Source organism: Nerophis lumbriciformis, linkage group LG08 (genome assembly GCF_033978685.3).
Source record: "Nerophis lumbriciformis linkage group LG08, RoL_Nlum_v2.1, whole genome shotgun sequence".
In the NCBI taxonomy this organism is placed as follows: Eukaryota; Metazoa; Chordata; class Actinopteri; order Syngnathiformes; family Syngnathidae; genus Nerophis; species Nerophis lumbriciformis.
The window spans coordinates 46,675,001-46,700,909 of NC_084555.2; the positions used below are offsets into that span (position 1 = coordinate 46,675,001).

The 25,909-nt window shown below is 37.6% G+C and overlaps 2 protein-coding genes across 5 annotated transcripts in view; one reads left to right on the plus strand and one right to left on the minus strand.

Annotated features, from left to right (window-relative positions):
- The window catches only part of LOC133611904 (lysophosphatidylserine lipase ABHD12-like), a 28,483-nt gene extending 8,666 nt beyond the window's left edge, over positions 1-19,817 (plus strand). The window contains exons 1-13 of one of the 4 annotated variants that reach the window (XM_061969074.1): positions 2,370-2,459; positions 4,319-4,454; positions 8,455-8,557; positions 8,625-8,744; positions 11,082-11,112; positions 11,183-11,228; positions 12,522-12,651; positions 12,723-12,760; positions 12,822-12,901; positions 12,970-13,052; positions 16,093-16,171; positions 16,229-16,362; positions 16,426-19,817. In XM_061969074.1, coding sequence (XP_061825058.1) covers positions 4,343-4,454; positions 8,455-8,557; positions 8,625-8,744; positions 11,082-11,112; positions 11,183-11,228; positions 12,522-12,651; positions 12,723-12,760; positions 12,822-12,901; positions 12,970-13,052; positions 16,093-16,171; positions 16,229-16,362; positions 16,426-16,450 — 981 coding nt within the window. In that variant the 5' untranslated portion in view covers positions 2,370-2,459; positions 4,319-4,342 and the 3' untranslated portion in view covers positions 16,451-19,817. Of the gene's footprint in view, positions 1-2,369; positions 2,460-2,666; positions 3,091-4,318; positions 4,455-8,454; positions 8,558-8,624; positions 8,745-11,081; positions 11,113-11,182; positions 11,229-12,521; positions 12,652-12,722; positions 12,761-12,821; positions 12,902-12,969; positions 13,053-16,092; positions 16,172-16,228; positions 16,363-16,425 lie in introns of those variants that run through there. The other 3 variants (XM_061969075.1, XM_061969072.1, XM_061969073.1) reach the window with 3 other exon arrangements.
- Positions 19,818-20,860: 1,043 nt separating this feature from the next.
- Positions 20,861-25,909, minus strand: part of pygl (phosphorylase, glycogen, liver) — a 53,145-nt gene continuing 48,096 nt past the window's right edge. Inside the window, exons 17-20 of the mRNA XM_061969071.1 lie at positions 25,333-25,540; positions 21,476-21,610; positions 21,344-21,410; positions 20,861-21,278 (exon numbers count right to left, since the gene is read on the minus strand). Coding sequence (XP_061825055.1) covers positions 21,093-21,278; positions 21,344-21,410; positions 21,476-21,610; positions 25,333-25,540 — 596 coding nt within the window. The 3' untranslated portion in view covers positions 20,861-21,092. The remainder of the gene's footprint in view (positions 21,279-21,343; positions 21,411-21,475; positions 21,611-25,332; positions 25,541-25,909) is intronic.

A 25,909-nucleotide genomic window follows, 5' to 3' on the forward strand; every position in this document is an offset into this window, starting at 1 on the left:
GTGTGGGTGGCACTGGGAGCAGGTGGGTAAAGTGTCTTGCCCAAGGACACAACGGCAGTGACTAGGATGGCAGAAGCGGGGATCGAACCTGCAACCCTCAAGTTGCTGGCACGGCCACTCTACCAACCGAGCTATACCACCCCAAATAATAAAATATTATAATAATAATATATTATATATTATATAATAATAAACATTGTTTGATTATAGAAATGTTTCACTTTGAGTGAGTTGCAAACAGACCCTTAATATTGTAATTAATCAAGATTAATCATCATAGAATTGTTTATATATTCAATAAGTGTATACTTTTAAAGTTTGTAATTCTATCAAAAATATTTATTAAATATTTCAACACAAAATGAACAAAACACTCTTTTACAGACACACACACTATCTATAGAAATACATAATTTAAAAAACAAACTTACATAAAACATTGTTTTCTTCTATATTACATGTTAATACATCCATCCATTTTCTACCGCTTATTCCCTTTGGGGTCGCGGGGGGCGCTGGAGCCTATCTCAGCTACAATCGGGTGGAAGGCGGGGTACACCCTGGACAAATCGCCACCTCATCGCAGGGCCATGTTAATACAGTATAGTGTTATTCGTCAAAATTTGCCTTGTTTATTGCCACTTAAAATCATGCTGTGTACAATGTAAACACTGCCATCTGTCCATCGCTCAACATGTTGGTCAAATGAAAATAGCCTCCAGTTTATTTTGCTACTCCATGGAAACCTTTGATAACATCTTGGCTACTCACTAGGAATACAGATGACACGACACACATCTTGCCTGGTTTGTCAAAATAAGGGCCAAAAACAAGGGGGCTTTTGTCACACCTGGGTGAAGTCTTGTCTGGGTTTTGTCTGGTTTCAGGTCGTCTTGTCACTTCCTGTCTTATTTTGAAAAGCTAACTCTCCCCACATCTGCAGTCCCCTCCAAGGTTTGTCATTGCCCCATTGGGTTAAGTTTTTCCTTGCCCTGATGTGGGATCTGAGCCGAGGATGTCGTTGTGGCTTGTGCAGCCCTTTGAGACACTCATGATTTAGGGCTATATAAGTAAACATTGATTGATTGATTGATTGATCATCCTCTTTCTGTCCTACACTGTTTCAATGTCCATTTCTCTGATGATATAATTGTTGATGACTGAAGATGTCACGTTCAAACACTGAGGACATCTATTAAACAAGACAAAAGGCAAGGAATCAAACAGAGACAGAATTCAATTTGGACTCAATATTGAGGCGAGACATGGCCACTGCACTCTCTGTACAGTCCTGCACCACGCTCTGACGAAGAAGGTTTTCGTCTCCTCTTTTATTCAGATGTTCAATGTTCACGCACCAACACATGTCACAGCAGGAATGGGAAGTATGTAAAACAGTCATTGTTTTCGGTCGCTTTGAAGACCAAGAAGAGGATTTCTCGGGCTTGGGCTCTTCCTGGATCCAGCTGGGGCAGGTGTTGGAGGACAATGGATAACCCCTGCCGTCTCCTGACCACAGCAACTTCAAGAGGGCAGCGGGTCGTAAATAGCGTTGACCTCGGTTACCAAATAGTTGTAAGAGAGTTTGTGAAATACTTCAGAGAGAGTTCGTTTAACACTTCAAAGAGAGTTCCTCTGGAAGTTGAGCAGATCCTGCCATCTGTCCGTGTTGAAATCACAGTGGCGTTTCACGAGCATTCTTCCTCTTGTTAGGCCTCGAAAGACAGCCTTCATCTTCTCATCAGGAACATAATGTAATATAATGTTTCTTTTGTGATAACTTACAAACAATTATTCCAACAGAAGTGCTGATATCAACCAAACCCTCCTCACCCCACCTCCCGGATTGTAAATAATGTAAATAATTCAATGTATATCCTCTGATGATTAACTTGTGTGATGACTGTATTATGATGATAGTATATATTTGTACCATGAATTGATTAAAGTGGACCCCGACTTATACAAGTTGAAAAACTTATTGGGGTGTTACCATTTAGTGGTCAGTTGTACAGAATATGTACTGTACTGTGCAATCTACTAATACAAGTTTCAATCAATCAATCAATAATCAATTCAAGGCAGCCACCACAATTGATATGCTTCACACAAAAAGTCAATTTATTCGTAATTTTTGGTCCATAGCCAATGAAGATTTTAGCAAAATGAGGGTAATAAGTCATTTTTGTTTGTCGTTCTGCGTATTTCTATTTTTTTTTACGTAAATAGCGCCGTCAATTGCGTCAAATACGGCCGCAAATTATACTTAAACGAAATAAAGCACGTTTTATTGTAAGTTTATGAGCTGGAGTATAATTGGAACTATATATAGACGTATTATCTTTGTTTATTTCGTCAGAAAAACTAACGTCAACACGACAGCAATGGCACAGGCGCTTGTTTAGTTGGCCTTGGTCTGTTTACACGCCACTCTGGTCCGGTCCTCACCCCACCTGCCGGTAAACCTCAGTACTGCATCGTTTTTATGTAAACCCACATGCTTAGTCAATTTGAACAACTTGTAATAAGATAGGATTTTATCGGCGTTCACGTCGTCTGCCTCATTGGTACTGAACTTATATTGTTATTCTTACCAAATTTCCTTGGGTAAAGTCCACCTTGTGTGCCAGTTACGCATAAATGGACATTTTGGCTTAACCGTAGACCACATTGCCAATGGCAATCATTTTGTGTTCCCGGAACTCGGCGTGTAAAGGTGCTTATTTGAGATAAAACTCCTTTAATCACGACAATGCAATATTCATAAAAATCTGACATTGACGTAAAATGTTTACAACAATTTTATCAACTATTCGGCTGTCTTAAAATGCGCATTGCTCCTCTCATTATAACACTAAATACGATTTAAAAGTTAATCTAGACTTTTTTTCTAAGGCCTCCCTTTTTATCCTCGTTCACTAATACCATTGGCTGCGGCAAACGTCAATCAAAACTTTAGACCAATCGCCTTTCAGGGAGTGTAAATCCGAAAATACTTGACTTTGCCGGAAATCAAAGAAGAGTGCTTGATTTTAGAAGGAATGAGGAGCAAAGCTAACTACACGAAGAGGACTTAAAGACAGTTTAAAGGTACTCCGATCATTTTATTATAATTTTGTAGCGTAGTGTAATGTTTTAACTTCTTTCATGTTCTTTCACTTTCCACCAAGTTTGTACTCGTTCTGACGTCACACACTGACACAATGAACGAAGAAGCCCTTGACATTTACTTAAAAAGTCATTTTCTGGAGAAATATTTTTACATTAATTGGACACATTGTATTTATGTAAATTGGACACAAAAGAGGGATACTTTGGAAAGTACTGCAGCCAGAAGCATTCTAGTTCAACCTGTCATGACCCTCTTAATGCCATCTAAGTGTCTTGTATACCAGTGTTTTTCAACCTTTTTTGAGCCAAGGCACATTTTTTTCATTGAAAAAATCCGGAGACACACCGCCAGCAGAAATCATTTAAAAAACGAAACTCAGTTGACAGTAAAAAGTCGTCGTTGCAATTGTTGGATATGACTTTAAACCATAACCAAGCATGCATCGCTATAGCTCTTGTCTCAAAGTAGGTGTACTGTCACCACCTGTCACATCACGCCGTGACCTATTTTGAGTTTTTTGCTGTTTTCCTGTGTGTAGTGTTTCAGTTCTTGTCTTGCGCTCCTAATTTGGTGGCTTTTTCTCTTTTTTTGGGGTATTTTCCTGTAGCAGTTTCATGTCTTCCTTTGAGTGATATTTTCCTGCATCTACTTTGTTTTAGCAATCAAGACTATTTAAGTGATTTTCTTCCTTCTTTGTGGGGACATTGTTGATTGTCATGTCATGCTCCGATGTACTTTGTGGATGCTGTCTTTGCTCCACAGTAAGTCTTTGCTGTCATCCAGCATTTTGTTTTTGTTTACTTTGTAGCCAGTTCAGTTTTAGTTTCGTTCTGCATAGCCTTCCCTAAGCTTCAATACCTTTTCTTAGGGGCACTCACCTTTTCTTTATTTTTGGTTTAAGCATTAGACACCTTTTTACCTGCACACTGCCTCCCGCTGTTTCCGACATCTACAAAGCAATTAGCTACCGGCTGCCACCTACTGATATGGAAGAGCATTACACGGTTACCCTGCCGAGCTCTGGACACCACCGATACACAACAACGCCACATAATTTACAGATTATAATTACTGGTTGTCAAAAAAGATTTTTAATCCAAATAGGTGAAATCACATAATCTCCCACGGCACACCAGACTGTATCTCAGTGGTTGAAAAACACTGTTGTATACTACTGTATCATTTAAGGTTTTTGTTGTCTTCTAGAAGTAGGAAGGAAACGAACCAAGCATGCTGGTAATGAAGACCGCTGTGTCCTTCCTGATAGCTGCCTATGTGTCCACGCCGGTCCTGCTCTATGCGCTCCCTTGGACTTTGGGATACGCCATATTTGCTCACTTGTGTAAGTACAACTTCCTGTCGACAAGCTAAGCGCTCCAATAATATAATATTACCTCGGCCTTTATTTTTGCTGAGCTGTGACAAGCACCTGAAAAGGCATACTTAAGTAATTTAAAAAAATATGATCCAGAGTGCATGAGAAAGTGGAAAGGAAAACGACAGCGACCTATTTTGACAACATGAATGTTTTTTTTTTTTACAAGCAGGGATGTGAATCTTAAAACTCCAGATTTTTCTGCTGTCATATGTAAGCACATAGATGGCCTAAAAAACAACTTTTTGACATTAATTGTTGATGATTATGAATCAATTTAGAATTGGAATAAATACAAATTGTGATTTGTATATGAAAGTTTTTTTTTAATCACTCCTAATGGGTAGGGCTCTAGTTACTGATTATTTCAATAATCGAGCACTGTATTTTTCGGAGTATAAGTCGCACCGGAATATAAGTCGCACCTGCCAAAAATGCATAATAAAGAAGGAAAAAATATATATATGTCGCACTGGAGAAATGTATTTGATAAAAGCCAACACCAAGAATAGACATTTGAAAGGCAATTTAAAATAAATAAAGAATAGTGAACAACAGGCTGAATAAGTGTACGTTATATGAGGCATAAATAACCAACTGAGAACGTGCCTGGTATGTTAACGTTACATATTATGGTAAGAGTCATTCAAATAACTATAACATATAGAACATATATTATTCTGTACACATATTATGTATATATTGTATACACAGTGTCAGAGGGGTTAGTGCATCTGCCTCACAATACGAAGGTCCTGAGTAGTCTTGGGTTCAATCCCGGGCTCGGGATCTTTCTGTGTGGAGTTTGCATGTCCTCCCCGTGACTGCGTGGGTTCCCTCCGGGTACTCCGGCTTCCTCCCACCTCCAAAGACATGCACCTGGGGATAAGTTGATTGGCAACACTAAATTGGCCCTAGTGTGTGGATGTGAGTGTGAATGTTGTCTGTCTATCTGTGTTGGCCCTGCGATGAGGTGGCGACTTGTCCAGGGTGTACCCCGCCTTCCGCCCGATTGTAGCTGAGATAGGCTCCAGCGCCCCCCGCGACCCCAAAGGGAATAAGCGGTAGAAAATGGATGGATGGATGTATATATGTTAGATTTTTTATCCTATATTAAGTCTATTTATACCGGCATTGTCCTTTCCATCCTTACACTTTCCATCATTGTAACTGAGCTACTGTGTTGAACAATTTCCCTTGTGGATCATTAAAGTTTAAGTCTAAGTCTAAGTCTATGCTATACGTTTACCAAACAATCTGTCACTCCTAATCGCTAAATCCCATGAAATCATATACGTCTAGTCTCTTACGTGAATGAGATAAATAATATTATCCCCAAGTGGAGGAGTTCAAGTACCTCGGAGTCTTGTTCACGAGTGAGGGAAGAGTGGATCGTGAGATCGACAGGCGGATCGGTGCGGCGTCTTCAGTAATGCGGACGCTGTATCGATCCGTTGTGGTGAAGAAGGAGCTGAGCCGGAAGGCAAAGCTCTCAATTTACCGGTCGATCTACGTTCCCATCCTCACCTATGGTCATGAGCTTTGGGTTATGACCGAAAGGACAAGATCACGGGTACAAGCGGCCGAAATGAGTTTCCTCCGCCGGGTGGCGGGGCTCTCCCTTAGAGATAGGGTGAGAAGCTCTGTCATCCGGGGGGAGCTCAAAGTAAAGCCGCTGCTCCTCCACATTGAGAGGAGCCAGATGAGGTGGTTCGGGCATCTGGTCAGGATGCCACCCGAGCGCCTCCCTAAGGAGGTGTTTAGGGCATGTCCGACCGGTAGGAGGCCACGAGGAAGACCCAGGACACGTTGGGAAGACTATGTCTCCCGGCTGGCCTGGGAACGCCTCGGGATCCCCCGGGAGGAGCTGGACGAAGTGGCTGGGGAGAGGGAAGTCTGGGCTTCCCTGCTTAGGCTGCTGCCCCCGCGACCCGACCTCGGATAAGCGGAAGAAGATGGATGGATGGATGGATGATATTTTACGGTAATGTGTTAATAATTTCACACACAAGTCGCTCCTGAGTATAAGTCGCACCCCCGGCCAAACTATGGAAAAAACTTCGACTTACAGTCCGAAAAATACGGTAGTCTATGGATTAGTTTGAGTACCGTATTTTTCGGACTATAAGTCGCAGTTTTTTTCATAGTTTGGCCGGGGGTGCGACTTATACTCAGGAGCGACTTATGTGTGAAATTATTAACACATTACCGTAAAATATAAAATAATATTATTTAGCTCATTCACGTAAGAGACTAGACCAGGGGTCGGCAACCCGTGGCTCTAGAGCCGCATGCGGCTCTTTAGCGCCGTCCTAGTGGCTCTCTAGAGCTTTTTAAAAAATGTATGAAAAATGGAAAAACATGAGGGGAAAAAAATCAATTTTTTGTTTTAATATGGTTTCTGTAGGAGAACAAACATGACACACGCATCCCTAATTGTTATAAAGCACACTGTTTATATTAAACATGCTTCACTGATTCGAGTATTTGGCGAGCGCCGTTTTGTCTTACTCATTTTGGCGGTCCTTGAACTCACCATAGTTTGTTTACATGTATAACTTTCTCCGACTTTCTAGGACGTGTTTTATACCACTTCTTTTTCTGTCTCATTTTGTCCACCAAACTTTTAACGTTGTGCATGAAAGGTGAGTTTTGTTGATGTTATTGACTTGTGTGGCGTGCTAATCAGACATATTTGGTCACTGCATGACTGCAAGCTAATCGATGCTAACATAACATGCTATTTAGGCTAGCTATATGTACATATTGCATCATTATGCCTCATTTGTAGCTATATTTGAGGTCATTTAGTTTCTTTTAAGTCCTCTTAATTCAATTTATATCTCATGACACACTATCTGTATGTAATATGGCTTTTAATTTTTTGCGGCTCCAGACAGATTTGTTTTTGTATTTTTGGTCCAATATGGCTCTTTCAACATTTTGGGTTGCCGACCCCTGGACTAGACGTATAAGATTTCATGGGATTTAGCGATTAGGAGTGACAGATTGTTTGGTAAACGTATAGCATGTTTTATATGTTATAGTTATTTGAATGACTCTTACCATAATATGTTACGTTAACATACCAGGCACGTTCTCAGTTGGTTATTTATGCCTCATATAATGTACACTTATTCAGCCTGTTGTTCACTATTCTTTATTTATTTTGAATTGCCTTTCAAATGTCTATTCTTGGTGTTGGCTTTTATCAAATACATTTCCCCAAAAAATGCGACTTATACTCCAGTGCGACTTATACATGTTTTTTTCCTTCTTTATTATGCATTTTCGGCCGGTGCGACTTATACTCTGGAGCGACTTATAGTCCGAAAAATACGGTAATGGGATAAAACACTTAACAGGCTCAATTAGGGCTGGGTGCTGAATCGTTTTTGGCACAGATTCACGTTGACTCCACCAATGCCATGTTTCGGTACCTGGGTTGCATTTGATGACTCAGCCGGCTCGTCGCACCCAAGGACTTCAGAGTGGAGAGATGACAGGATCTGCCCAATTTCCAGACGACCTCTTTTTGAACTATTTTACGATTTCTTTTTGAACTAATTTATGGACCTCTTTTTGAACTGACCTTTTCTGTGAACTTTTTGCCACCAACAAAGGTGGCCATGTGGTCGGGGAGGGTCCAAAATAAAAGAAGGAGGCATGCAATCTTTTGGCAGAGCGTGCTGGAGATTGTAGAAGGATACAATGTCCGAGCGACTCTCCTCAAATTTGAGTCCAAATTGAATTCTGTCTGTTTAATTCTTTGCCTCTTGTCTTGTTTAATAGATGTCACCAGTGTTTGAACGTGACACCTACAGCCACCGGTTAATCAATCATGCGCTTAATTGAGACTACGGTTAATTGACGAGCGGCGATAATTGGAGCATGTCAACATTTGCGTTGCCTAATATGGCAGGACATAAAATATTGTGGTCTTCATCTTGAGTGATGTCATCCGCAGTGAGAATTCCGTTGTTTGTGGATCTGGGCCGGCCTGAAAACATACTGAACCACACCAGCAACTTCTACCTCCACACCGAGGATGGCATCACGGTGGGCGTATGGTAAGCTCGCCGAGTGTCCTCATAAACGCCACAACTTGAAAGAGAATGTTCCTTTTGTGTCTCTCAGGCATACGCTCCCTGCCAGCCAATGGGGCGAGGCCGCAGGGAAAAGCCCCGAATGGTACCAAGAAGCTCTTGGAGACGGAAGCCCTGTTATTGTCTATCTCCATGGCAACGTGGGAAACAGGTGAGTGCAGCAGAATGGGAACACTTGACGTCTAATGCAGTCTGGAGGGCTTTTAAATGTGGCTCAACTGGGGGGTTGTTGAACCTTAAATCCACGTCTTTGTTCCTAAACCTCAATATTTGATGTTTTTCAATCTATCTTTGATATCCTATTGAAACTTTTGTTTTTGTAATCTTTGTCTTTAATGAATAACATCCTTGATGTTATTTAATCTTTTGTTTTAAACATCAAAGATTGAAAATGGAAAAAAACAAAGATGAAGATTTAAAAAACATCAAAGATGGAGATTGTATTATTTTTTTTCTAAATCTGTTGTTTTTGATGCTTTTAAAACTAGAGATGTCCGATAATATCGGTATCGGTTTCAAAATTATCGGTATCTGTTCCAAAAAGTAAAATGTATGACTTTTTAAAACGCCGCTGTGTACACGGACGTAGGGAGAAGTACAGAGTGCCAATAAACCTTAAAGGCACTGTCTTTGCGTGCCGGCCCAGTCACATAATATCTACGGCTTTTCATAGATGAAGTGAATTCAACGCATACTTGGTCAACAGCCAAACAGGTCACACTGAGGGTGGCCGTATAAACAACTTTAACACTGTGACAAATATGCGCCACACTGTGAACCCACACCAAACAAGAATGACAAACACATTTCGGGAGGACATCCGCACCGTAACACAACATAAACACAACAGAACAAATACCCAGAACCCCTTGCAGCACTAACTCTACCGGGACGCTACAATATACACCACCCCGCCCACCTCAACCTCCTCATGCTCTCTCAGGGAGAGCATATCCCAAATTCCCAGCTGCTGTTTTGAGGCATGTTAAAAAAAATAATGCGCTTTGTGACTTCAATAATAAATATGGCAGTGCCATGTTGGCATTTTTTTTCCCATAACTTGAGTTGATTTATTTTGGAAAACCTTGTTACATTGTTTAATGCATCCATCGGGGCATCACAACAAAATTAGGCATCCAGGACTGTATATATCGGTATCGGTTGATATCGGAATCGGTAATTAAGAGTTGGACATAATCGGATATCGGCAAAAAAGCCATTATCGGACATCTCTATTTAAAACTTTTGTTTTCAAAATCTCCATCTATGATGTGTTTTAAATTGTTTGTTTTCAAATCTGATGTTTTTTGTCCATGTACCTTTTGTTCATTCTATTTCCAATTCTGAAACGCAAATCAAAAAACAAAATGAAGGCCGTTTTTTGATTTTTACTATCAAACTTTTTACTATGAATGGCAGATTTTAAAACAAAGGGTAGATTTTTATTAAAATATTGCCTTAAAATTAGATTTTGTGCCGTTTTCCTTTTATGGATTTTTATTTTTCCAGATGAACACAAAAATCCAGTTCATGTTTTATCCAAAATGCCAAAATGTGTGATTATCTGTGTGATGACAAATTGAACCGGAAGCAGTATTTTAGCTTTTCCTTCGCGTTTAGCATGTTTTTAGCATAACGGTATCATCTTTGTTCAGCACTTGTCCTATTGTCGTTTGAAAAAAGTGTCATTAAATAATTGTCCAACTTTTGTTTCAGAAATAAAAATAGAAAAAATGGCCCAAAATTAGTTTTTGGATTTGCATAAGAGAATTTGAAATGGAATGAAAGGGAGTTATACCTTTTTTAACTCGCCATTTTCAAATCTTTCATTTTGTTTAGTCTGTTTTTAATTTTCCATCATTGATATAATTTTAATCGTTGACGTTTTAAAATCTTCATTGTGATGTTTTCAACATTATTTAATCTTTTGTTTTTAAACCTTCATCGCTGATATATTTGTAATTTTAAATATTTTGTTTTTAAATCCAATATGTTAAATCTTTTATATTTTAAATGTTGATGTTTTAAATCGCCATCTTTGTGTTTTCAAATTTTTAAATCTTCATCTCTGATTTTAAAAATATATTTTCTTTAAGCTCTATTATATGTTTAGGTTTTTTGATGTTTTTATATCCTGATATTTGTTTTTAAATCTCTGTACTCTAATCTCTATTTTCTCTTATGTTTAGAATAGAATAGAAAGTACTTTATTGATCCCTGGGGAAATTCAGCACCACAGTTCGCTCACAATAGACAATAATAATAATATAATATATTATATTTGTATAATATATGAATAATATAAATATATTATACATATATTCTACATTTATTCTACATTTTTAAGTAGCTTGTCTTAGATATGATTTTAAATCTTTGATAAGTTTTTATTTTCCGTCCTCAATGTTTTTAAATCTCTGTCTTTTGAAACGTTTTTAAAATCTTTGATATTTTATCATATGTTTTTAAATCTGTTTCACATCCCCAGGGCCAAAGGTCACAGGGTGCAGCTGGTGAAGGTTTGTTTTGTGGCCTATTTTGCACACTATAAACATATTTGGCTGAAATGTTCACGTCTATTTGTTGCAGATTTTAAGCCGAGGCGGTTTCCATGTCCTGTCTTTGGACTACAGAGGTACTATTAGTTTTCCTTTCCTGGGGCGGTATAGCTCGGTTGGTAGAGTGGCCGTGCCAGCAACTTGAGGGTTGCAGGTTCGATCCCCGCTTCCGCCATCCTAGTCACTGCCGTTGTGTCCATGGGCAAGACACTTTACCCACCTGCTCCCAGTGCCACCCACACTGGTTTAAATGTAACTTAGATATTGGGTTTCACTATGTAAAAGCGCTTTGAGTCAATGGAGAAGAGCGCTATATAAATATAATTCACTTCACTTTCCCCTTTCTTATCCACTCAAAATCACTGCTATTAAAGCCAAAATAATTTCTCATAGTCTAAAAAAATAATTTTTATATAACTTTTCACATCTAGGAAATAACGGCCTCCAATTCTTCTTCTCCTCTATGCGTGCCACGTAAAAAAAGAACAAAAAATTTTAGCAAAGATTAGATCATTTAGGCCAGGGGTCGGCAACCCGCGGTTCTAGAGCCGCATGCGGCTCTTTAGCGCCGCCCTAGTGGCTCTGTGGAGCTTTTTAAAAAATATGAAAAATGGAAAAAGATGAGGGGAAAAAAAAATCTATTTTTTGTTTTAATATGGTTTCTGTAGGAGGACAAACATGACACAAGCCTCCCTAATTGTTACAAAGCACACTGTTTATATTAAACACGCTTCACTGATTCGAGTATTTGGCGAGCGCCGTTTTGTCCTACTAATTTTGGCGGTCCTTGAACTCACCTTAGTTTGTTTACATGTATAACTTTCTCCGACTTTCTAGGACGTGTTTTATGCCGCCACTTTTTCTGTGTCATTTTGTCCACCAAACTTTTAACGTTGTGCATGAAAGGTGAGTTTTGTTGATGTTATTGACATGTGTAGAGTGCTAATCAGACATATTTGGTCACTGCATGACTGCAAGCTAATCGATGCTAACATGCTATTTAGGCTAGCTATATGTACATATTGCATCATTATGCCTCATTTGTAGCTATATTTGAGGTCATTTAGTTTCCTTTAAGTCCTCTTAATTAAATTTATATCTCATGACACACTATCTGTATGTAATATGGCTTTTAATTTTTTGCGGCTCCAGACAGATTTGTTTTTGTATTTTTGGTCCAATATGGCTCTTTCAACATTTTGGGTTGCCGACCCCTGATTTAGGCTAAATGACTGTTCATGATCTTGGTCGGTGTACTTAATAATACAATTAATTTACTTTTACACTTTTTATGACAGTTAAGAATGGTAAAGTACGACTTTGCCTGCACAGTTGGACCCATTAACAGATTGTTTTGTCCGCCACATCAGGCTTTGGCGACTCCACTGGGGTGCCCACTGAAAACGGTGTGACCACAGATGCCCTCTACCTGTACAAGTGGGTGAAGCGGCACAGCAGGAGGTCTCCGGTGTACTTGTGGGGACACTCTCTGGGATCAGGGTCAGTTCCTCCCTGCAGACATCTTGGGATGAAGTTGAGATATGTCAAAGCGTGTCTTTCCTTTCTTTAAGGGTTGCCAGCAACACTGCAGTCAAGCTGCAAGAAGAAGGTGGGTTCTCCGCTTGGAAGAATATGATTGAAGTACTTTCTTGTTGATGTTTTCATGCCAGGGTCCACTCTGGATGCCTTGATCCTGGAGGCTGCTTTCACAAAAATAGGAGAGGTTGTCACAGTCTTTCCGCTGTCCAAGGTCAAATATTTAGCACTCAAGTGTTGTTTGCATGATGTCCATCACTCAAGGTGTTATTTGTCCTGCAGCTCTACATGTTCCTTCCGGGCTTTGAAGACTTTCTGTGGGACACTTTGGAAACCAACAACCTGCTGTTTGCTAACGACGACAAGTAAGTACTCACTGCACACATGTTTAGTTTACTCAGCGGTTGGCTTCGCTTAACGTATTTTTCGGGCGCATCGGTATTTAAGCCGCACCCACCAAATTGTACAAGAAAACAATACGTTTGCATGTGCTGGCTGTACCGGACAAACTATAAGATGCAGATGTACTGTAGACTGTATTATTCACATGTGAATAATGCTGTATAATAGACTGTATTTATGTTATTCACATGTGAATCATGCTGTATAATAGACTGTATTTGTTATTCACATGTGAATAATGCTGTATAATAGACTGTATTTATGTTATTCACATGTGAATAATGCTGTATAATAGACTGTATTTATATTATTCACATGTGAATAATGCTGTATAATAGACTGTATTTATGTTATTCACATGTGAATCATGCTGTATAATAGACTGTATTTATATTATTCACATGTGAATAATGCTGTATAATAGACTGTATTTATGTTATTCACATGTGAATCATGCTGTATAATAGACTGTATTTATATTATTCACATGTGAATAATGCTGTATAATAGACTGTATTTATGTTATTCACATGTGAATAATGCTGTATAATAGACTGTATTTGTTATTCACATGTGAATAATGCTGTATAATAGACTGTATTTATGTTATTCACATGGGAATCATGCTGTATAATAGACTGTATTTATATTATTCACTGCGTGGGTTCCCTCCGGGTCCTCCGGCTTCCTCCCACCTCCAAAGACATGCACCTGGGGATAAGTTGATTGGCAACACTAAATTGGCCCTAGTGTGTGAATGTGAGTGTGAATGTTGTCTGTCTATCTGTGTTGGCCCTGCGATGAGGTGGCGACTTGTCCAGGGTGTACCCCGCCTTCCGCCCGATTGTAGCTGAGATAGGCTCCAGCGCCCCCCGCGACCCCAAAGGGAATAAGCGGTAGAAAATGGATGGATGGACATGTGAATAATGCTGTATAATAGACTGTATTTATGTTATTCACATGTGAATAATGCTGTATAATAGACTGTATTTATGTTATTCACATGTGAATCATGCTGTATAATAGACTGTATTTGTTATTCACATGTGAATAATGCTGTATAATAGACTGTATTTATGTTATTCACATGTGAATCATGCTGTATAATAGACTGTATTTGTTATTCACATGGGAATCATGCTGTATAATAGACTGTATTTGTTATTCACATGTGAATAATGCTGTATAATAGACTATATTATTCACATGTGAATAATGCTGTATAATAGACTGTATTTATATTATTCACATGTGAATAATGCTGTATAATAGACTGTATTTATGTTATTCACATGTGAATAATGCTGTATAATAGACTGTATTTATGTTATTCACATGTGAATAATGCTGCATAATAGACTATATTATTCACATGTGAATAATGCTGTATAATAGACTGCATTTATGTTATTCACATGTGAATCATGCTGTATAATAGACTGTATTTATATTATTCCCATGTAAAAAAATACCTAAGTGTTTGTTTATTGTGAGCAAACTGTGGTGCTGAATTTCCCCCAGGGATCAATAAAGTACTTTCTATTCTATTCTACAAAACCCAAAACCTCAATCTCGTTACCTTGCGTAATGACAATAAAGCTGATTCTGATTCTGAAAACCAGTGAAGTTGTCACGTTGTGTAAATGGTAAATAAAAAGAGAATACAATGATTTGCAAATCCTTTTTTTCAACCTATATTCAATTGAATAGACTGCAAAGACAAGATACTTAAAGTTCCAACTAAGAGACTTGTTTTTTTTTGCAAATAATTGGAATTTAATGGCAGCACAGGGGCATTTTTACCAGTTACATGGCCTTTCCTTTTAACAACACTCAGTAAACGTTTGGGAACTGAGGAGACACAAATTTTGAAGCTTCTCAGGTGGAATTCTTTCCCATTCTTGCTTGATGTACAGCTTAAGTTGTTTAACAGTCTGGGGGTCTCTGTTGTGGTATTTTAGGCTTCATAATGCGCCACACATTTTCAATGGGAGACAGGTCTGGACTACAGGCAGGCCAGTCTAGTACCTGCACTCTTTTACTATGAAGCCACGCTGTTGTAACACGTGGCTTGGCATTGTCTTGCTGAAATAAGCAGGGGCGTCCATGGTAACATTGCTTGGATGGCAACATATGTTGCTCCAAAACCTGTATGTACCTTTCAGCATTAATGGTGCCTTCAAAGATGTGTACATTACCCATGTCTTGGGCACTAATACACCCCCATACCATCACACATGCTGGCTTTTCAACTTTGCGCCTATAACAATCCAGATGGTTATTTTCCTCTTTGGTCCAGAAGACACGACGTCCACAGTTTCCAAAAAATAATTTGAAATGTGGACTCGTCAGACCACAGAACACTTTTAATCAGTCCATCTTAGATGAGCTCGGGCCCAGCGAAGCCGGTGGTGTTTCTGGGTGTTGTTGATAAATGACTTTTGCTTTGCGTTTGAGTTTTAACTTGCACTTACAGATGTAGCGACCAACTGTAGTTACTGACAGTGGGTTTCTGAATATTTTAATTTTGTAACAGCTGCATAATAAATACATATTTATAAATGCATCAGTCATCTTTGTTGTTCATAAGCACATGCCTAAAATAACTTAATTTTTAAAGGTCAATGTAAAAATTATAGTCAATAAATATGTGTACGCTTAATTATCTGACTAATCGTTAAGATAGTCGATGACTGGTCGACTATCAAAATAGTCGTTAATTGCAGGCCTACCCACTGCACCTGTAGTGAGTGAACTTGTCGAAAAGATGGCGCCATAGAACAAACAATACCACACCTTTTCCGTGTCTGTCGGGGTTCTATGCAAAAACTATTTGTTGAATACAAAACATTATTGCCATGAATTAGCAGCACCGTTTTATAAGCCGCAGGGATCTAAGCGCGGGGGGAAAAAAATAGCGGATTGCTGGGAACATACAGTAAGGTAAAAGGTAAAAAGTTTTACAGTACTGTATTCTTGTGTTTTTGATATAAAACTTTCCAGTGTGAAGGCTCTGACGTGTCCACTGCTCATACTGCATGCAGAGGACGACGACGTGGTTCCGTACCACATGGGTCAGAAGGTACAACGAGCCGTGTTCCACCTTAGTCGGCACTCTGTGACGGTGTATGCTGTGCAGTTGTACCAGATAGCTGCGCGGGTGCGAAAGGAACGCCACAGCAACGTCAAGCTGCAAATGATCTCCTACGAAGCAAGTCTTGGATACTCCCACTGTGACATCCACTTAGACCCCAACCTGTCCAAGTCAGTGCGGTAAGTCCAACACCAAATATCACAGCAGACGTGCGTTGAAATTGTGTCTGCTTCTGGTTGCAGGGATTTTCTGAACCTCCGAGGGTAAAGTGACTATCTTAACAGCACATCATCATGTAACACGTCTGTAACATACTCACTGTCAGTGTAACAACCACATTAGATGCTGACTGCAACATACTGTAGACATTGCAGTAAAACATGAGTGTTACTGTACCGTACCTATGACCTGTGTGTTACAGTAACACACGTGACGCAGTATGTTACTGTAACTCACATAGGAGATACTGTTCCCATACTGGTGACGCACTGTTACTGTAGCAGTCTTGGCATCGTATTACTGTAATCTAGATGTCAGTGTAACATACAGTACATGTGATTACTTTCATTGATATAGTTGTATATGCGACATGCACGTGACATACTGTCTGTTACTGTAACGTTCATATGACATTTGTTACTGTGACATGCATATGGCATATATATATAACACTTTTACTGGAACAGAGTGCTGCAGTAGCATACAAAATGTGTATCTCTGTAACGTATGATAGTGTAAAATTACATGACAATATTACTGTAAGTATGACACTGTAATGTAACAAGTAACAATGTTACGGTGACATGCTGTTTTACTGTACTGTCACATACACAGCATGTACTGTTACTGTGACATGCTTGGCATATACTGTAATATACGTGTGACATGTGTTACTGTAAAATGTATGCCATATAATGTTACATTAATTTACATGTGACATGTGTTACTGTAACATCTAATATGTTATTGTAACACAAATGGTATTTCCTGTTACAGTAAGGTGACATGTGTTACTGTAACATGTATGCCATATACTGTTACAGTAACATCTAATATGCTGTGTTGTTGTAACATGAATCGCATTTTCTGTTATAGTAACATGACATGTGTTGCTGTAAAATAGCATATACTATTTCAGTTACATGGGATGTGTTACTGTAACATGTATGCCATATACTGTTACTGTAACATCTAATGTGTTACTGTAACATGTATGCCATATACTGTTACCGTAACATATGTGTTACTGTAACATGTATGCCATATACTGTTACCGTAACATATAATGTGTTATTGTAACATGAATGGCATTTCCTGTTGCAGTAACACATCTCATGTTACTGCAACATGTATACTATATACTGTTGCAGTTACATGTTATGTGTTACTGTAACATACCGTATACTGTTATTGTAACATGAATGGCATTTCCTGTTACAGTAATGTGCCACATGTTACTGTAACAAATAGCATATACTGTTGCAGTTACATTTGATGTGTTACTGTAACATGTATACCATATACTGTTACGGTAACATATATGTTATTGTAACATGAATGGCATTTCCTGTTACAGTAACGTGACATGTGTTACTGTAACATGTATAGTGTATACTGTTACAGTAACACATTGTAACAAATAGCATATACTGTTGCATTTATATACATGTGACACGTGTTACTGTAACATGTATGCCATATTTCCCCTCGGGGATCAATAAAGTATTTCTGATCTGATATACTGTTACAGTAACATCCATTATGTTGTGTTATCGTAACCTAAATGGCATTTCCTGTTACAGTAATGTGACATGTGTTACTGTTACAGTAACATCCATTATGTTGTGTTATTGTAACATAAATGGCATTTCCTGTTACAGTAATGTGCCACGTGTTACTGTAACAAATAGCATATATTGTTGCAGTTACATTTGATGTGTTACTGTAACATGTATACCATATACTGTTACGGTAACATATAATATGTTATTGTAACATGAATGGCATTTCCTGTTACAGTAACGTGACGTGTTACTGTAACATGTATAGTATATACTGTTACAGTAACACATTGTAACAAATAGCATATACTGTTGCATTTATATACATGTGACACGTTACTGTAACATGTATGCCATATTTCCCCTCGGGGATCAATAAAGTATTTCTGATCTGATATACTGTTACAGTAACATCCATTATGTTGTGTTATCGTAACCTAAATGGCATTTCCTGTTACAGTAATGTGACATGTGTTACTGTTACAGTAACATCCATTATGTTGTGTTATTGTAACATAAATGGCATTTCCTGTTACAGTAATGTGCCACGTGTTACTGTAACAAATAGCATATATTGTTGCAGTTACATTTGATGTGTTACTGTAACATGTATACCATATACTGTTACGGTAACATATAATATGTTATTGTAACATGAATGGCATTTCCTGTTACAGTAACGTGACGTGTTACTGTAACATGTATAGTATATACTGTTACAGTAACACATTGTAACAAATAGCATATACTGTTGCATTTATATACATGTGACACGTGTTACTGTAACATGTATGCCATATTTCCCCTCGGGGATCAATAAAGTATTTCTGATCTGATATACTGTTACAGTAACATCCATTATGTTGTGTTATCGTAACCTAAATGGCATTTCCTGTTACAGTAATGTGACATGTGTTACTGTTACAGTAACATCCATTATGTTGTGTTATTGTAACATAAATGGCATTTCCTGTTACAGTAATGTGCCACGTGTTACTGTAACAAATAGCATATATTGTTGCAGTTACATTTGATGTGTTACTGTAACATGTATACCATATACTGTTACGGTAACATATATGTTATTGTAACATGAATGGCATTTCCTGTTACAGTAACGTGACGTGTTACTGTAACATGTATACTATATACTGTTACAGTAACACATTGTAACAAATAGCATATACTGTTGCATTTATATACATGTGACACGTGTTACTGTAACATGTATGCCATATTTCCCCTCGGGGATTAATAAAGTATTTCTGATCTGATATACTGTTACAGTAACATCCATTATGTTGTGTTATTGCAACATAAATGGCATTTCCTGTTACAGTAATGTGACATGTGTTACTGTTGCAGTTACATGTGATGTGTCACTTTAACATGTATACCATATACTGTTACTGTAACATCTAATATGTTATTGTAACATGAATGGCATTTCCTGTTACAGTAACGTGACATGTGTTACTGTAACATGTATAGTATATACGTGTTACAGTAACACATAGCATATACTGTTGCATTAATATACATGTGTTACTGTAACATCCAATATGTTGCGTTATTGTAACATGAATGGCATTTCCTCTTACAGTAATGTGACATGTGTTACTGTAACGAATAGCATATACTGTTGCGGTTACATGTGATGTGTTACTGTAACAGTATATGGCATACATGTTACAGTAATATCTACAGTAATGTGCCATGTGTTACTGTAACAAATAGCATATACTGTTGCAGTTACATGTGATGTGTTACTGTAACATGCATGCCATATACTGTTACAGTAACATCTAATGTGTTAATGTAACATGAATGGCATTTCCTGTTACAGTAATGTGACAAGTGTTACTGTAACAAATAGCATATACTGTTGCAGTTACATGTGATGTGTTACTGTAACATGTATGCCATATACTGTTACAGTAACATGAATGCCATTTCCTGTTAAAGTATTGTGCCATGTGTTACTGTAACAAATAGCATATACTGTTGCAGTTACATGTGATGTGTTACTGTAACATGTATGCCATATACTGTTACTGTAACATCTAATGTGTTATTGTAACATGAATGCCATTTCCTGTTACAGTAACACGTGCCACGTGTTACTGTAACAAATAGCATATACTGTTGCAGTTACATGTGATGTGTTACTGTAACATGTATGCCATATATTGTTACAGTAACATCTAATGTGTTATTATAACATGAATGGCATTTCCTGTTACAGTAATGTGACATTGTTACTGTAACATTGATAGTATATACTGTTACAGTAACACATTGTAACAAAGCATATACTGTTGCATTTATATACATGTGACATGTGTTACTGTAACATGTATGCCATATACTGTTACAGTAACATCCAATATGTTGTGTTATTGTAACATGAATGGCATTTCCTGTTACAGTAATGTGTTACTGTAACAAATAGCATATACTGTTGCAGTTACATGTGATGTGTTATTGTAAGATGTATACCATATACTGTTACTGTAACATCTAATGTGTTATTGTAACATGAATGGCATTTCCTGTTACAGTAATGTGCCATTTGTTACTGTAACAAATAGCATATACTGTTGCAGTTACATGTGATGTGTTACTGTAACATGTATGCCATATACTGTTACATCTAATGTGTTAATGTAACATGAATGGCATTTCCTGTTACTGTAACGTGACATGTTAAATAGCATATACTGTTGCTGTTACATGTGATGTGTTACTGTAACATCTAATGTGTTAATGTAACATGAATGGCATTTCCTGTTACTGTAACGTGACATGTTAAATAGCATATACTGTTGCCGTTACATGTGATGTGTTACTGTAACTTATTATGCACTGTAGTTGAAACATGAACCAAAAGCATGAGTGTGGTTGGGATGCACTGCAACTTTAATGTCAACACTGTTATGAAAGACTGAAGTCAGGATTGTGTCAAAGAGGCCAGATTGTGCAAGGAAAGCTCTCAGGTTCCCCGTGTGACTGAATAGTTTCTAGAAGCCACAGTGAAAATGTGTAACAGACAAAAGGAGCAAAGTGTTGTAGATGGCAAATAAAGCATGTGAAAGTGAGGCGTGTTACTTCCTGGGTGGCAGCTGTGGTCACTTCTTCAGAGCTCTGGCAGTTTCCACGATGGCCTCTCTGGGCTCGTTGGGCGGGGGGATCTTGAGGTCAGTGGGCTCCACCCCCCAAACCTCGGTGGCGTACTCGGCGATGGTTCTGTCGCTGGAGAACTTTCCTGTCGCCGCGATGTTCTTCACCACCATTTTGGTCCACTCTTTTGGTTTCTGGAGGAGGACATGAAGCGTGAGGCCACTGAGTGTTGTGTGGAACCTCATCAGGCACACGTTACCTGGTACAGTTTGCTGACTTTCTCTTGGCACTTCAAGTACGCCTCGAAGTCTGCAAACACTTTGAACCTGCAGAGCAACACCAGGAAATGCATCAACACACAAAACAGGATTTTGTTGTTTTTTCGCCCCACCGGTCATGTTTGAAGAGCATCTCCGTCAAGTCTTTGAAGAGATCAGGGTTTTTGGGGCTGAAGAATCCGCTTGTGATCTGGTCCATTACTTGTTTCAGCTCAGGGATCTTCTCGTAGTAAGACATGGCGTCATACCTGAACAAAGAAAAACAAATACTTTGATTGATTGATTGAAACTTGTATTAGTAGATTGCACAGTACAGTACATATTCCATACAATTGACCACTAAATGGTAACACCCCAATAAGTTTTTCAACTTGTTTAAGTCGGGGTTCAATTTAATTATGTAATGATATATTTAATTAGTTAACTTGTGACACAAAAGCGCAAAAGTGACAAATTAAATCATTAAAAATCTTAAAATAATTACCTTAATGTTTTTAATTAATTAATTAAATAAATTAACCTATAAATCAATAATGAAATCCACAAATGAATCATGAAATAATCCACTAAATCATGTAATTAAATACAAAATTCAATGACTAATGTAATTTTACACAAACTAAATTAGTGATGCATTTGATTCCAATTCATTTAATTTGAGTTTTTTACTCAATTAAAACTATTTAGTTATTTAAGAGGGACAAGCGGTAGAAAATGGATGGAATTTGAAATCTTAAATTATTGAAATTTAAAAAATGATAGCGTTTAACATGGAATTAAATAAATATTCTTTAAATAATGACTTAAAAATGTAATTCATTATATGTAAAAGTACATATTACTTAATGATTTGATTATGTAATGATATATTTAATTAGTTAACTTGTGATGCGCAAAAGGGATCAATTAAATAATTTAAAATCTTAAAATAATTACCTTAATGTTTTGAATTAATTAATTAAATAAATGAATCATTAAATCAATAATGAAATCCACAAGTAAATCATGAAATAATCCACTAAATCATGTAATTAAATACAAAATTCAATGACTAATGTAATTTTACACAAACTAAATTAGTGACGCATTTGATTCCAATTGATTTAATTTGAGTTTTTTTACTCAATTAAAACTAGTTATTTAAGAGGGACAAGCAGTAGAAAATGGAGGGAATTTGAAATCTTAAGTTATTGTAATAAAAAAATTATAGCGTTTAACATGGAATTAAAAAAAAAATTCTTTAAGTAATGACTTAAAAATGTAATTAATTTTATTTAAAAGTACATGTAATTACTTAATGATTTAATTATGTAATGATATATTTAATTAGTTAACTTGTGACACACAAAAGCGCAAAAAGGACAAATTAAATAATTTAAAATTAGAGATGTCCGATAATGGCTTTTTTGCCGATATTCCGATATTGTCCAACTCTTAATTACCGATACTGATATATACAGTCATGGAATTAACACATTATTATGCCTAATTTTGTTGTGATGCCCCGCTGGATGCATTAAACAATGTAACAAGGTTTTCCAAAATAAATCAACTCAAGTTATGGAAAAAAATGCCAACATGGCACTGCCATATTTATTATTGAAGTCACAAAGTGCATTATTTTTTTTAACATGCCTCAAAACAGCAGCTTGGAATTTGGGACTTGAGGTTAATCAATTCATGGTAAGAGGATGTGGCATTAATTGGAGAGAAGCTATTATTTACTGAAAAAGGTTATTGCAAGCTTTCTGTGGCCCAATTTCAATCTTTTATATTACATATTGGCCAATGTTGATCCTTAACTGTCTTATTATCCGGGTCTTTATCCCTTTTTCTTTTTGTCTCCTCAGACAAAACTTTTCATTTCTTTGGTTGTTTTGCAGCTTCTGCCATAATAGCAGTAATTACACGTAGGCGTTCGCTTTCACTCTCTGGCGTGAGCTCAAAGACGAGGAGGGATTTCAGAACGATTCTGTTCCTTTCGATGCTAATGCTAATGTTAATTGGAAATTGTAAATATGTAATGTAGTGTATATTACTGTAAATGGAAAAAAAAAGTACTGCTGTTTTTATGGTAAAAACAAAAAAAAGCTCAGTTGCCAGAATTTTACTGTAAAATGTACATTTGTTTTTTTTTACTGGAAAAAAAATAATTACCGGTACATTTTACAGTAAAATTTTGGCACCTGAGCTGCCAGTTTGTTTGTTGTTGTTTTTTTACCGCAAATCAACAACTGTAGATTTTTTGGGTGTATTACTGTAAATGCCAAAACGGCACCAGTTTATTACAGTAAAAAAAAAGTAAAAATGTTTTCATTTCAAGAAAAATGCTGTAAAAATAAAGTTAAAAGTTAAAAAGTTAAAGTACCAATGATTGTCACACACACACTAGGTGTGGCGAGATTATTCTCTGCATTTGACCCATCACCCTTGATCACCCCCTGGGAGGTGAGGGGAGCAGTGGGCAGCAGCGAAATCACAGTCAATTTCACAATTTGACCATGAAATCTATTGGTACTTTTACATTGCACAATTTAATGGATAACTTGCTTCGAAATACTTATTAGTATTTATTTCTATTTAAAAAAAATGGTCTGAAAGTTTGATAATATATTTTTGCATAATTAGACAATATTTAGGTTGACATAATTTGCGATTACATGGAGTACATGTATTTTTTTTAAGAAAGAATACATTTAGTAAGAAAAGTTACAGAACTTTATTGATATATTATTTCCAGGCTTTCGCGGGCCAAATAAAATGAAGTGGCGGGCCACATCTGGCCCCCCGGCCTTGACTTTGACACCTGTGTTCTAGTTAGACAACATACCGGATCAGGCCCGCGAACAGGTTTTTTATGAGTTTACTAAGTATAAAAATGTACCTGAAATTTTTGAATGAAAGAAACTGCTGTTCTAAATGTGTCCACTAGATGTCGCAATAGCAATTCTTTGTATCTTTGTAGATGATGCTACATATGTACAAAATAAAGCACATGATGTTAGTGCATCAATGGAGGAAAATGATCAAACTACATAAATAACATCCTGTGATTTGATATTTTCTTATTTTGATTGATTGAAAATGAACACCAATGAGTTGACTGATGAACATCACATTATTTATTCAGAAAGTATAAATAACGACAAATAAAAATAGAATACTATTAACCACAACATGTGTAAACAAACATTATGTTTTGTACATTTTCAGAATGTGCTTGTTCTGTTTTTAAACAAAGAAAACAATCTGAAGTTGTCTTTATTTTTAAGTTATCGTGCCGTGATTTTAGAGAGTTTATACGGTACTGCCATCTACTGTCTTGGAAGTGCAACTGCATTGCAAATGAGCCTCACATGGTAAAGAAAACAAGACATAACAGTTATTAGAATCAGCTCATTTCTAAATGTCACACTAAAAATAGGAATGTTCGTATCAAACAATTACCATTAACACACACACAAGTACCAACAATTGCTGCTACACAACAGCTAAGCACACAATAGCACACAAGGTAGTCAGACTGCAAATACTGTTCAATTATTATTACGTATAAAAAGAGCACATTTATCAATATAAACAAATATCAAATAATTATATCTGCATATTACTTACACATACAAAGTCTCCAAGGCAGAAGCGTATGAGAAAGTCTCCAGTAACAAACACACACAAGTACCAACAACTTTTTGTGAATTATATTTATATAGCGCTTTTCTCCAGTGACTCAAAGCGCTTTACATAGTGAAAACCAATATCTAAGTTACATTTAAAGCAGTGTGGGTGGTACTGGGAGCAGGTGGGTAAACACAACAGCAGTGATTAGGATGGCGGAAGCGGGAATCGAACCTGGAACCCTCAAGTTGCTGGCACAACCGCTCTACCAACCGAGCTATGCCGCCCCATGTCCTGTTCCCAGGTAGCAGGTTGAAATGTGAAATAAAACATGCCATGGATGGACTTTGCTTACCCCTTTTTGTCGACGTCCGCCACGTCTTCCACCCGCATGCCAAAGATAAAGAGGTTCTTCTCGCCCGCCTCCTCGGCCATCTCCACGTTGGCGCCGTCCATGGTGCCGATGGTCAGCGCGCCGTTCAGCATGAACTTCATGTTGCCCGTCCCCGAGGCCTCGGTGCCCGCCGTGGAGATCTGCTCGGACAGATCCGTGGCCGGGATCACTGAAACCAGCAAACGCCCGCTGTCAACAAGCGCCGTGAAATCCATCCATCCATTTTCTACCGCTTGTCCCTTTTGGGGTGGCTGCTGGAGCCTATCTCAGCTGCATTCGGGCGGAAGGTGGGGTACACCCTGGACAAGTCGCCACCTCATCGCAGACTATTGTTATTATCGTTACCCTTATTATTTTCCTACAGGAAAAGGCCCACACTATATTGCCGGGAAAAAACACATAAAAATGTAAGAAAAAAAGAGCAAAAAGATGTCATGCGACGTGAAAACAATGCAATTTTGACACTAATTATTAATGATTATATTTTACAAAAAGTTTGGACACCCCTGATCCAAAATATTAAAAGCTCTCGAAATAA